This window comes from Poecilia mexicana, unplaced genomic scaffold (assembly GCF_051168715.1).
Source record: "Poecilia mexicana isolate PSO_F unplaced genomic scaffold, ASM5116871v1 scaffold_21, whole genome shotgun sequence".
In the NCBI taxonomy this organism is placed as follows: Eukaryota; Metazoa; Chordata; class Actinopteri; order Cyprinodontiformes; family Poeciliidae; genus Poecilia; species Poecilia mexicana.
Window position 1 is genome coordinate 10,963,297 of NW_028263390.1, and position 13,801 is coordinate 10,977,097.

At 38.2% G+C, this 13,801-nt stretch overlaps 1 protein-coding gene across 1 annotated transcript in view; it reads left to right on the top strand.

Annotated features, from left to right (window-relative positions):
- The window catches only part of nbas (NBAS subunit of NRZ tethering complex), a 168,395-nt gene that overhangs the window by 59,242 nt on the left and 95,352 nt on the right, over nucleotides 1-13,801 (top strand). Inside the window, exons 27-33 of the mRNA XM_088001963.1 lie at nucleotides 656-718; nucleotides 2,779-2,901; nucleotides 2,991-3,093; nucleotides 3,253-3,330; nucleotides 3,455-3,609; nucleotides 7,146-7,258; nucleotides 10,429-10,542. Coding sequence (XP_087858089.1) covers nucleotides 656-718; nucleotides 2,779-2,901; nucleotides 2,991-3,093; nucleotides 3,253-3,330; nucleotides 3,455-3,609; nucleotides 7,146-7,258; nucleotides 10,429-10,542 — 749 coding nt within the window. The remainder of the gene's footprint in view (nucleotides 1-655; nucleotides 719-2,778; nucleotides 2,902-2,990; nucleotides 3,094-3,252; nucleotides 3,331-3,454; nucleotides 3,610-7,145; nucleotides 7,259-10,428; nucleotides 10,543-13,801) is intronic.

Below are 13,801 nucleotides of genomic sequence, written 5' to 3' on the forward strand. Positions count from 1 at the left end.
CACCTTCCTTCAGTGATTTATATTCTGTGGCATTTAGATTAGAAGAAATTGTGAGGCCGGCGTGTACGTGCAACAGCCTAAACTTAACTTCTCTCCTGGGAGGGATTTTTCTAACTTATTAAGCTCCCTGCCCTACATAGAATGATGCACCTTTGTGAACCAAGATAGAAACCGTTACTTAGCTGCTCCAGCTCAGGTTTTCTAATCTGTGACTCTGGCTAATTAAGTCTAAATCTTCCAACATAATTTGCCTTTCCTCTTGGCTAGAATAAAACGTAGGAATGAACAAGACATTAGTGAATCAGGGACATAAATTGCAGGAAAAGTAGATGTGGAGGGCTAAAAGTCAGAGCTAAGACGACGAAAGCAGAGAAATGGGTTAAAATTGTCAAGATTTTGTTTGTGATTGGTGGGGTAGAAAGGCAAATTTACACATGGTTTAATTTATCATGGCCAGTACTCTGTAGGGGAACCAGCCAACCTGGTCCAGAATGCTTTGCCTCGAGCTAAAGCATCAATGGGGTTGTATTTTTCTGGGGAATCAATGGAGTTTTACAAACCCAAAGTGTGCATCTTGATTATGCAATCTACTGTTTATTTTGTGTTCTGTTTTACTGATTAAAAACATTTTTTTTTCTGTTTTATTGCTTTACAGACCAGAGACAGAAATCACAGGATCACTCCATGACAAGGTGGACAAACTGGAAAAGCATCTAAGGTATTTTTGCTCTTTATCTATCACCTCTGTTTTTGTCCACTTTGCAGATGTAGGAATAGATTAGTTTAACAGTATGTATCCACAGGCTCTAAAAGTTATATATCATAATTTGTGCAGCCTTTTCCTTTAAGGAAATATGTAATTATGCAGTAGTGCTAAGGCAATTTCTAATCTATGCAAATTGCAATTCCAATTTTCATTTCTTTTTACATTATTTTATTTTGTATGTATTTGGGATTTTTAAGTGAATAAAACAGGATTGTCTGTCGTTCTTTATCTTCATCTCTTCCACAGCTTCTATTTAAAATTCCCTCAACAACTTGTAAGGTGTTTCTGTTCTATCATTAGTGATCTATTACTTGGGAAACTATCATTGTAGACAAATTGATAAATAATTTAGTGTTCTGACTTCACAGCAACCACCAAAAAAGAGGAGACACAAATGCGCACTCAGCTCAGCTCACTCACTCACTCCGTATCAAAGGATCATCGACATTCCCAGTGGGTTAAAAACGCCCCAAGCGTTGGATCTATTGCGGGTTTTTTTTTTCTTTTCTTTTTTTCCTCCCTTTGGCTCTCATGGATGCACTTGGAAAAACAGTAATGATGAAGGTGAAGATGGGGGATTATGATGAAGCCGGGAAGAGGGCAGTAGCCTGATAGGAATCCCAACAAATAGGGTGATAATAAAGAAGGGAATGAACTAGCTAGCTGTGAGAAAGCTAATGTTGAGGCTCAGTTTGTCCTCTACGTAGTTTATATGCAAGAATCAACAACCTCAGGGACACCTCAGGGAGCTTGCTGATTGTGTTTATTGCCGTGCCACGCTGAAGTTATGTGACTCATACCGCAGATGAATCAAGCGGCAAATGCCAAGTGTTTGCCCTCCGAGGACTACCGTAATAAAGGCTGGCTACGGTCGCTGCCACTGCCACTAACTTGCACATTACCCTCATAGAGTTGTAAATTTCAAGCCTTGCTGTTTTTCTTTCACTCACACACATGCGTTACAAGTGCAAGCCCTCACACGTTCGCAGGCACCTGTTTGCTATGTTAATGAGCTGCGGTGGAGATCGAACATCTGTAGCAGCACGACCCTGTTGAGACGGGAAGGGGCGCCGCGCTAATCCGTCACCAACACCTAGCCGCTCCCTTGGTCACATAAAACAGCTGTCAGTGTGTGTTGCACACAGACACACACTTACAAATCAGTGCTGTCTCTGTGACATGCACTTTATCATGTTGTTCTTCTGACTAGAACTGTGCTTTCTCCATCTGCACTGTGTCTTACAAATGACTCTGTGCTGCCAAAATAATGAACAACTTAGATTCTACCCGTCTTCCTGTGGATTGTGCTGGTTTTTATTTTGTTGTCTTTGTTCTTTATTTAGTTTGGCTTTTCCAACTGTGACTTCTTCTCATCGTTATTGCTGCTTTATTAAATACGCTATAGGAAAATGTTTGTGCGGCTTTGTTCTTCAAGGTATTGTAACTCATCTGAAATCCCTTGATTTATTTTTACTCATTAGACTAAAAATGGCAGATCATGAATACAGAATGCTTCTGACAGAAATGTGGAGAGACTCGATTTAGTAGGATGTTAATTGCAAATATTACAGCTCATTATATCTTAGGTGTAAATAACATCAACATTGCAGCAGGGTTTCTACTCAGTGTTAAAGTCTGGGAAAGGATGGACTTTACTGTGTTTTTCAGATGTTTAAAAGTATGAAAAATGGGGAAAAAATTAATACTTTGGAAAATCGAGCCTCAAAATGTAACTTGATTTAAAATTTGAATTGAAATAAAATATTACAGAAGAGAAAGTAAAGGTTCATTTTATTTATCCATTTTCTTCTGCAGCACTACATTCAAAATTAAAAAAGTAGCACAAATTGACTGGGTCTGGAATTCAAAGAGTAAGACGTGGTCTTTGGTGCCTTCCTACAATGCTGTCTTTAGAAGGAAGTGATGAGTGACTTTATCTTAAAAAAAGTCACTCATCTCCAAGTTTTTGAATGTATGATTTTCTTGTAAACCTGATACCGTTTGCTTGGCAGTGTGGTGGAAGTTTTGGAGAAGCATGGCCTCCAGAAGCCCATCTCCTACGTGAAGAACAGCCAGAACAGTAAGGAGGAGGCCCACCAACTAATGGTCAAGCTGTGCCGTCACACCGGCCGCAAGTATGAGCTCAGAATAAAATGTCTTCATGAATGTGAAACTGACACAACAAACGTCTGAGTATGTTGAATATTTTGTGTGTTGCATTCAGGAACCCTCCAGTCAGTGCGTCGGTGTGGAAAGCTCTCCTGAAGGACCTGCTTGATATGCAGCAGAACGTTTACACTTGCCTAGAATCAGAGACGTGCCATCAGGTATCAACAAGCAGCAAATTCACAAAAGAATACCCCGTTTAAGTTCTTGTGCGAAATCGTGCAGTTTAATACCCTAAACACTGACATTTACAGTTCTCGTTCAACAAAGACAGATATAATTTCCGCATCACTTCTCCTTATATTTTCTGACTCTGGCAGATTTTTGTCGAGTCCCTGCTGTGCTCAAGCCGTGTGGAGAACGTACGCCTGGCAGGGCAGCTTATGCATTGCTCCGCGGTATGTTGACTAAAACCTTCCTTGACACGGTGCTGCTACCCCTACTGGGTTCTCCAATCATTAAGCCGTTTATAATAAATTTCCATTCTCATTGATCTTTCTGCACTTTTATTCATGTTTCCAGGTGAATCAGGATGTTCCCGTTAGCTTGTCTTTCCGGGGAAAGGGTCACACTCTGAAGGTGGCCTACAACAGCAGCGTGGAGTTGGTTTTGGCTGCTGCCAGGGAGTACTTCAACTCCTCCACAGCACTAACAGATCCCTGCATGGGGCTGGCCAGGTAAGGAAGACTAGGAGTAGCTGTATTTCCATACAAAATGACCACTTGAAAAATAACTCTTTTGCCAATTCTTACTTGGCATGAATTAGACATAATTCAAGTGAAACAATTCAAATGTTGAAGTATGAGCCTGTTTTTCATGCCATCTATTGTGTTGTCATAGAGATTCAGAGATGGCAACATTTTTTTTAAATTAATCAAATCTCTATAATGTTACCTAAATGTGTCATTAATTATATTAAATGTAGATAAATAGAAATACTTATTATATAAGATATTTAGTGGTTGCATGGTGCAATACATAAATTTATTTGCTCTATTAGACACACCGTGTCATTCCCTTTGGGCAGGGCTAATACTGCTTTAATCACAAATAATTGTCCTGAAATTGACTTGCTATGAGGTTAACCAATCAGGTGTTGGTGACAGTTTAATGGATCAGTTTTCACTATAGAGCTACACCACATTGCAAATGCATATTTTTTTTAGATTATTTAGATATTGGACAAATTGTTGTAGTTACAAAATGTTATTTGCGATTGACATATTAAAATATATTTTTGTATTTAATGTTTTTTGTGGTACTTTTGGCTTCTGTTGTGCCGTATGAACTATTTTTTTTCCCCTGTTGTATCCTCTTTTAAAAAATGAAGCAAAAAAAACCCCCAAACAAACAGTCACTGTTGGTGTCTGCTTTCATTTTATCTTCTGTTGTGTGCTACATGAAGATTTTGTATTTGTGTTTCTTGCTGGCTTCAGATCTTAGTGGGGGGCCGCTGGATGTCTAATCTCACCGTCTGTTCCTAGTGGGGAAGTGGGACAGTAATTGGGTCGTCATTCATTTATAGTAACTAATACGGAGGCCCCCCTCCGCACACTTGGACAGCATCATCCATTGTGACACTCCCACCATGTGAGCATGTGCGTCTGTGCATAGGTGTGTTTGTTGTGTATGAGTAAAAGGGAGAAGAAGCGTATAAACTGGTGTGTGTTACTAGGGAGATCAATCGCCATAGTTTTCTTGATTATAAAAGCTTCACATAGGACATTTTGGGAGTTTTGAGACTGACGGAAATCTTGTTTATTACAAAATTAACTGCTTCAGTTTTTTAATGGCAGAAATTTGCATGGAGCCGCTATGACCTAGTCTGTTGAAATGCACTTAAATGAAACATTAATGGAAATTTGCAAAAACCCTCTTTGCACTGTCAGCAAGCTATAAAGTATGCAAAAAATAAATAAAAAAATAAATAAAAATAAGTCCAGATTTAAACTTGTTGGCCTCATGTGTGTATATCAAAATTTGAGTACAGTTTGTACAATTTACTTTCCTGTGTCCTTACAGATAAAGAGCACAGAGCTTCCCCTTTTCAATCTTGAATTAACTGACAAACCTCTAAGACTAGATTTATTTCTGCATCTTGTTTTGTTCTCTTTTATGTTGTTGCTTAATCTTCAGTGTAGAACAGATCTAACAACTTACTGTCTGTTGTGCTTTAGATAAAAGAAAGAGCTGTTAAAATCTACTGCGGGAAAAAAAAAAAGCCAGACACAATTCAGCAACCATTAAGTTGTTGTCAGCAAAGCATCTGTGTTGTGTCTGAGAAAACTCATCTCTGTTTTTGTTAGGAGGGGAAAAAATAAAGAAAACAAACATGCAGGGAAAAGAAAAAAAAAAAACATTTGCTACATTGCCCGTCTTTATTCCATGAAAGGAAATGTCAATATTTTTGCTTCTGTTTCAAAGATAAATTGAACAGAATTGTTAAGTTAAATATTTTATAAATGTTGCACAAAATAATCTGAAAATGATGGTCTAGGTGGAATAAACCAATGAGACTTTTTTTTTTTCTGTTTCCTATTGGCTCCGTCAGTACACACTCTTCCAAATCCTTCACGACCTAAGTACATAATCAACATGTCCTTTTTCAGTTTTTCTTTCACCCATCTGCGGCCCTTTCCTCTGCTTCTATCCTTGCCAGGACAAACCTCTTCTTCCTGGCAGGAACATTCTCATCTTGCTTAAGAGCAGGTGAAGCTGTGTGGAGGGTTTGTGGAGTGTGCAGTCTACTGAGTACTTATCTGCAGTATTTTTTTTAGGATGTTTTGGTCTCATTATGCTTTATTGGATAAATTATTGCACACGTATACGAAGGACAAGCCGATCCTCTCCATGTACACAGATGTAAGATCTGTACTCTCAGCTTGGGAATGTACGTTAAATTTATCATTTTGCCTTGATTTTTTGTTTTTTTTGTCCCAGACCTTGTTGGTTTATTTATTTTCTAAAGTAAACTTGCATCTTGCTCACTTGCTCATTCAGCACACTGTTTTATATTCTAAGTGCTATGCTGCATAATCCTCTTAAGGATAATGAGTGTGGATTGTATTCCAAGAGAAACTCTGCTGTTGTGGATCCGTCAAATTAGTCTAGACTTTGTAAATAAATCCATTTTAGAAACCTTGTCACATTTCTGTTTGCACTGCTGAACTCTGGAAACTTCAGGCTTTATAGTATTTAGTGCTAACTGGAATAAAGAAAATCCATTTAGTCTCCTTAATTTTAATCTGTTTGTGAGGTTTGAATAAACATAAGTAGGCATGGTCCTCATGTGGCAATAACCTTGAATAAAAATGTTGTTGTGTTAGACAGGTTTGAACAGGACATTGACATTTATTTCTTGTGCTGCTGCTGAAGTAATGAGTGATTATTACTATCTTATTAATGTTATCTGTAACATTTGTTTTGCTATCTAGATCTGAAAACAAAAAAACTTGGTATAGAATTCCTGATAAGGAAATTCGCATAGATTTTAAGGGCTTCTTATGTTGATTTGTGTACCATTTTCTGTTCTGGTCAATACAAAGTGACATGTGTAATAAGCTGATAATAGCTGGTAAATAATTTGTTCCAGTGGCCACCCAGTAGACAGCTGCTTGAAACCCAGATCTCACCACTTATGCAGCCTTTCCCAATATATTGCTTAGTTTTGGCTGTAAAATATGTTTCACCTTTTGGACAGTCAGTTAACTGGGTTTAAGAAAATAATAACAATAATAATAATAATAATAATAATAATAATAATAATAATAATAATAATAAAATATCAGTTAAAAACAACAGAACAAGCAACCATGGACCCAGAAGACCAGAGACAGGAACAGATTGCTCTAGAACGTGCAAACAAACTGGAAAAATGAAAAAAAGAAAAAAAAAGTCTGAAAATTACAAATGTTGGTTTAATTTCTTCAAAAATGTAAAATGTACAAATAACGAGAAGTGTAATATCAGTACGATAAAAAATAGTTTTAGTGTGGTAGGTGTCGCCCTTTTAGTTTTGCTACATTGCCGGGGGGTTTTTTGCAATTGAAAACATTTCGAAGCAGCCAAATGTCTCGTTTTTTTTTTTTTTTCATGTAGCTCACTGCAAGTGCACTGCAACATGTGGAGGAGCAAGAGAAAGCTCAAGTCAATCCAGCGATCTGATTTATTCTAGGTAACGTCTTTTGTATTAATTGACTGTTCTCTTCCTTAGGGCATGTCTCCAACTGATCACCGACTGTCCTCCAGCCATCCAGGAGGAACTGGACCTCATCAGTGCTCTCAGTCAACTGGAGGACTTCAGCGTTCGCATTCTCCCGCTGCAAGGTGGTACACAACGCGCTTTTCCATTAAATATCCTGAGAGGCAAACCTGTCTAAAATGTTACTCTTCACCTCCCTAACACATAAACGATAAAACCTGTCTCCCACCATGCATCACCCTTCCGTATGTTTCTCCTTCTTGTCTCCATAGCTAAATATATGGTTGTTTATGGATCAAGTGTTGAGCAAACATCTGCCCGACGGCCTAATTAGGATCAGAGTTTTATGTCTGTAATGTGCATCCTCTCTCATATCATTTCTGAAATGTCTGCTTCAGGTGTAAACCTGACCGATCTGTATTCATCTCTGCACTCGGTCTTGTGGGAACAGTTGCTTCCAGGCATTTCCTCCTGTTAAATAAAGCAGATGAGGCAGAATGGCATATTGTCAGGCTTAAAATTCAGCATTCAAGGTTTACAGCTCTGAATTTTTATACATTTTCTTTACATGGTTGTTGGTTAAAAACAGGTGAATGAAACCACGGCTCATTGCGCTGGAGGTTTTTACTTCCAGTTTGTGCTATAATTTATGTTCTCTTTGTTTTGCACATCTCTTAAGTTCAATGAGGTTCTCATGCACGTCTTATATTCAAGTTTCTCATCACAGCAGGCGTCTAAATCTTAACTGGGTCATTGCATCGCCTTAATTCTTTTCTTTTAGAGACAGTTTGACGAACTTTTACCGCTGCGCACAGGATCACTGTTCTGTTGCATGACCCAGTTCAGCCAATGTTCCCTTACTGGGCTGGTGGCCTCAGGTTTGACTCAAGAGTGCAATACAGAGTTAGTGGATGACTTAATTTCCCCTTTCATACATTTTCATGTTTAAAAAATTGCCCAAATCATCTTTAGTGTGTGATGTAAGAAGGTAAGGAGGTGGAGTGGTGGTGTAAAAGTTTCTAAATTGCTGATATGCTTAAGAGTAAGAAAAAAAGATGGTGTGGATTTGTGAAATAGGATGCAGTGTATCCTATTAACCAGTTGTTAATAGGAGTTACCCAGTTGTTACTCAGCTCATTTTACACCAGCATGTCTTACTTTAATGTTTACCTGAACAAGTTTGGTACTACTTGTATGCATGTGTAGTGAAATAAGTTTCCCTTGGTTGCTGTTAGTACTGAGAGACCACATTACTAGCTTTCTGTTGCCAAAAAATAAAAAATAAAAATAAAAATCTGATAATGGCTTGAATTTTAATTGGACTGCAGCAGGAGGGGTTTGCACAACTGTGTGTATATTTATATTTCAAGCTCACAAAATTAGGCTTAGTGATTAATCGTGATTAATCACAGCGCCAGAGTGTGATTAATCTGATTACTTTTTAATTGATTGACAGGGTTAGGGTGAATATAAATGTACATCACATTTTGATTTTAGATTTTCATTTGAAATTATCTTCGTTTTTCTTCCTTGTTTTGCTGTATCACATCAAATCCTGGAGCTTGTGGTTGTTACATGACTAATTTTTCAAGGGAGGTTGAATAGATTTGCAAGCCACTGCAGATAGTAAAATGACTCGTACAGATGAGAAGCAGGATGTGCGTCTGTGGAGCCACTGCTGGTGTTTTTTTTTTTTTTTTTTTCTATTTTTGCAGTCTGTCAACACACAGCTGAATGCTCCAGACCTGTTAACTGACAAAGAGCTCTGCTTTCAGAGAACTGCTCACACTTCTGGACAATTATATAATCAAGAGCAGCAACTGTTCGCTTTTATTGCCAGAGTGATCGTTTTTTTTTTTTTTTTTTTTGTAAATAAACCAAATTCAAGAGGAAATAGTGGAGGTTATCGTATTTGTTTTACAACCAAATGTTGACTTTTTTTTTTTTTTACATGCATAAAACAAATACAGTCATAACACTGAAATGGCATGTACCTGCTTTTTTAGGACTGTAAAACTACTGCTACGGTCACCATCATTTTATTTTCCACATCAACTTAGAGACTGGAAGACGGACAAAACGCCTTAGCACAACAAAATTCTAGCGAAGAGAAAACTCAACTTATTGATTTTATTTGACATTAGTGATTGTCTGAACTGCATTTTTACTCCTCAGGGCCAAAGCTGTTTTCCCCACTGTACTCTGGTATCATTTTATTGCACTCTTTCAAGGACACAGTACTTTTTTTTTTTCCTGCATCTCTCTCACTTCCTCTCTCTTTCTCTCTTTTTCTCACACACACACTAAAAGAATAGCACATTATTATTTTTCTTAAAGTGTACAAGCCGTATCCCTGCTACAATGCTCTGTAGCAGATAAACGCACACAAGTATGAAGCCGAAGCATTTGAACATATGTAATCCATCTCAAGCTTTTTTTTTTTTTTTTTTTCCCCTCAGCCTTTCTACAGAGCCTGAGGCAATGCCTCATACAGCCTCTCTCTCTCCAGAATTCCCTCTAGGCCTCGCCCAAAGTGATGCCAACTTTTAAAGATCCTCAGAGGGGAGCAAATAATTCACAGGGCCTTGTTGAGTTTCTAAACTTGACATGTTTCAGTGCAGAGTTGGAGAAATGTGGAAACGGAATTGGGGAATTTGTGCATCGTAAAGTTAGTTTTGTATGGAAAATATTTTCACTAAAAAGAACTTGCAATTTAGGTAGTGAAATCACTGTTGATCTACAGTAAAGTTTAAATAACGTTTTCTCTTTTGTATTATTAATTACTTTAGAACCCTTAACATTACGCGTCTCAACAGTGTTTACTTGTAAAAACAAAAGTCGCAAGATAGATGAGGATTACCTTGCAATTCTTTCATTTTGTGTAGAATACAGAATTACAGGTTTTTAAACTAACTGAGCTTTTTTGTTTATCCTTAGACTTAAAACTTCTGACTCTGCAGGTCAGACTTCAGAAGTTGCAGATATTGGTCAGGAAAAGCCTGATCAGTGCATCTCTTGTTTATGTATGTTTTTGTTTTACTATTAGCTTAAACTTATTTTAATTTGATCTCTCCTTATTCTAAAGCGACTATGCAGAAAACAGTTAATGCTATTACTGATGACTTAAAATACATTCTCTATAGTTTTTTTTTTTTTTTTTTTCCCCATTTACTGTGTTCCACTTTATTTTCCTGACATGTTCATTGCAGCTTCATCGTTCATTTCACACAATTTCCTGTTATTGAATCATCAGCTGACCGCCCCTCGTTTCTTTCTCTTCTTTTCGTCCCTCCAGTGCGACTGCGATCAAACCGCTTATCTCTCATCGAAGAGTGCATCGCCCAGTGCTCCACAGCCTACAAACAATCCGCCACGTTGCTCAACCTGGCCTCACTTCTGCGAGTGTCAGGTACATGCAAAGTCACCTCTTTTGCTTTTCGAGCGGAATCGTGCTGAAAAGGGACGGCGGGTAAACTTTAGTGATCAAGACTGTCCTGCTGGCGTTTTGTGTGACGCTGCTTTTAAGATGAAACGAGATGCGTACAGCAGAGTCCGACCTAGATGCACAATGATGCATGCATGGGTGCTTTTAGCAAGGTTGCTGACAGTTCTCACACAGCAGAGGAACAAGACGAGTGTTTCAGGTTTCAAGCAAAGGATCGATTCTCAGGCTCACACTCACAACAGCAAAACCCACATTTCAGTTCACACAAACATTATATTGAATGGTCTCTAAATTATTTGGTGCACTTCGACATTTTGCATCTTTGCTTGTCAGACACTGAATCAGTACGAGGCCATTGCGTCTTTATATTAACAATTTCCTCCATCAGAATGACAGTTCAGTTAAACCTTCTTTCTTTACTGGTTTATTTAGCAGAAAGTCTACATTTTATTCCTAGTTTAGCGTGTCTTAGAAGGTGATCTATGACTGTTTTTATCCACTGCCATCCACTAATCACTTCTTCTGAAATTGATTTATTCTCTTACGTTGCTTAAAAATAAACCTTAAACTTTTGTATGTCCACTTGTATGCTGCTTAACTATAGCTGTTTTGTGAAGTTCTCAGCAATTTGCTAGAGAAGAAAAAAAAAATCACAAAAAACCAAGGGACACAGCAGAGAGGTCAAAGATGAAGCTGTAGAGGAGTTTTAAGCAGGGCTGCAATATCTCAAGCTTTAGACATATTGCAGAGTTCAATCCGTCATCTAAAACTAAAAACAGTATGGCACAGTTGCAAACCTACTTAGACGAGGTTGTTCACCTGAACTGAAAGGATGAAAAAATACAGAGCATTAAGCAGTGAATTAGCCAGAAAGACCATGGCCACTCTGAAGGAACTGCGGAGATCGACAACTCAGATGGGAGAATACGTTGGAAGAACAGTTTGTCTTTCACGCCACAAATCTTGCATTTGTTCAAGGAGGACAAAAAGCCATTTTTGAGAAAAAAAATAAAAAAATAAAATAAGCCCATAAGCTGTGAAAGGAACACAATAAGCATGTGGAAATAGGGGCTCCTGAACAATGAGACCAAAACTAAACTGTCAGGCCTCCTTTTTTAAAACAGAAATTGCTCATGGTGATGGCCGCATCAAATCCAGGTAGTCCTAGTAAATAAACCTTTTAGAAACTGCAGAAGACTTGACTGTTTTTATTTACAATGACATTTGTGGAGAAGTGATTTTGATTCATTTTCAACCTGTGTGTATAAATGCTTAAACCTTTGGAACATTCTACATTTTCTATGTTTTCAGAAAAGCAAAATTTCTCCTCTATCTCTTTTGGCCTACTTTCATCACCACATATTGACATTTTTCAGTTTTTTGTTTTTTTTTGTTTTTTTTGCTGGATTTGCTCTCTCCACTGGAGAAATCTTTGCATCAGCATTCATCTTGTAATTCCAATAGGGGAATCCCCTACTTTTAAACTGAATAATTTATGATTTATTTTGAGTTTTCATATGTGGAGATGCATGTTGCACAGCTGTTCCACAGCGACCATATCGACCGGCGGTGCAATCAGTTCGATACATGAGAAGAGGACTGTAGGCTGGCTGCAAATTGGGAAAGTTGATATCAAATCCTCAAAGAAACCTTGAAGTTATCACTGCAACCCTTTCCACCCAGGAAGCCTTGATTCTAAGAGGTGAAAACGTAAACTTTAACTTTAAAGAAGAACCTAAAGGGAAATATGTTTTTTTTTTTTTTGTTTTTTTTTAAATTTAAGATTGCAGGAACATTTTTTGTTTCAGTACTCCTCCAAAGTTTAATGTTCTCTATATCGGAAATACAAGCTGTCATTCTTTTTGTGTTGCTGTATTTCTCCCTCCAGCTTTCATCTTACTGTCCTTCCAGGGTCTGTGAGTCTGTCCCTCCATCCTCTCCATCCTCAGAGTCTTGCCACCAGCCAAAGGAAACCTGCTAACCGGCCTCGTGGCATTTCTGTGTCTGTACGCCTCACAGTTTGTCAGCAGGAACCTCTCCCTGTGTGGTTTCAGAGAGGGGGAAAAAAAGAGGGAGATGAGAGGAGGAATAAACATTTTTTTTAAATAAATAAATGCAGGAGGGAGCCTTTTGAAGGGTGCATAGCTCCAGGGCTTTGTGGTGAATATTTAATGCAGGTATCACCAACACACAAGTTAAAAACACTTTAGAGTTGGGTTTCTGCCTCGACAGAGATGCTCCGTAAATCATTCAGTACGTGAGGTAAAAGAATATATGAAGGGATCAGTAATAATTATTGAAATATTCCTTTTTATTCTGATGTGTTTATTCCTTTTTTTCCCCCCACTGATCCAGATTATCGCTTTGGGAGACTGCCTTTGTATGACATTTCACAACCTTTTGATTTCAGCGTTTGATAGGTCCATCAGGGAGAAGTACACATATCGATCAGATTATCAATATGTCTGATTTGGATGAGCTTATAACAAATACCAAGGGCTGTGTGGATTGGTTGGTTTGCTCAGACACAAACATTCCTCTATATTGAGGTCCTGACAGCCTTTTGAAGACACCCTCTCACCATTCACCCAGAAGATATTTGACAAATACGTCTCACCCCGTCTCGGTAAACACCACATCTCTAACCGTCACTCACACTTCACGCACACAGGCAGCACAGCCAAAGACCAGCGCGTTTCTTCATGCAGTGTCTGTTCTTTGATCCTCGGAGCACAAGTTTGTTCAGAAGCTGCGTTTCTGTCCGTGTCCCTTTTGATCTCGTTGTCCTCCTCTCCCCCCACTTTTGTTTATAGAGCTGATAGATAAATCAAAGGCTGTCCCGATTCTTCACCCAGTTTCCACCTTTATTAAGATATCGGATTTGTTTTTTGGGGGGGGGGTTTCTGTTTAGCGAGACGGCATGCTGACTGACTTTAAGATTTCAAACAGTCTATTTTCGATGAAAAGACATGGCAATGACCACATTTACAAAGACATCAAGTAGTATGTGATCTCAGACTTTTCAAGACCATTTTATTGTAACAATTTAATACGTTTAACTCGGACAATTGTGACCCTTGGAATCAAAAACCCCAGATTTTTGCAAAACATATGGAACCACTTTTTCTGATTTCTGTCTTTCAATATGAGAAAAAAGGGCAGATTTAAAACTTGTTCTCTTCAACATATTACTAAGCACTAACGATGGCATTCTGTCCTTTTT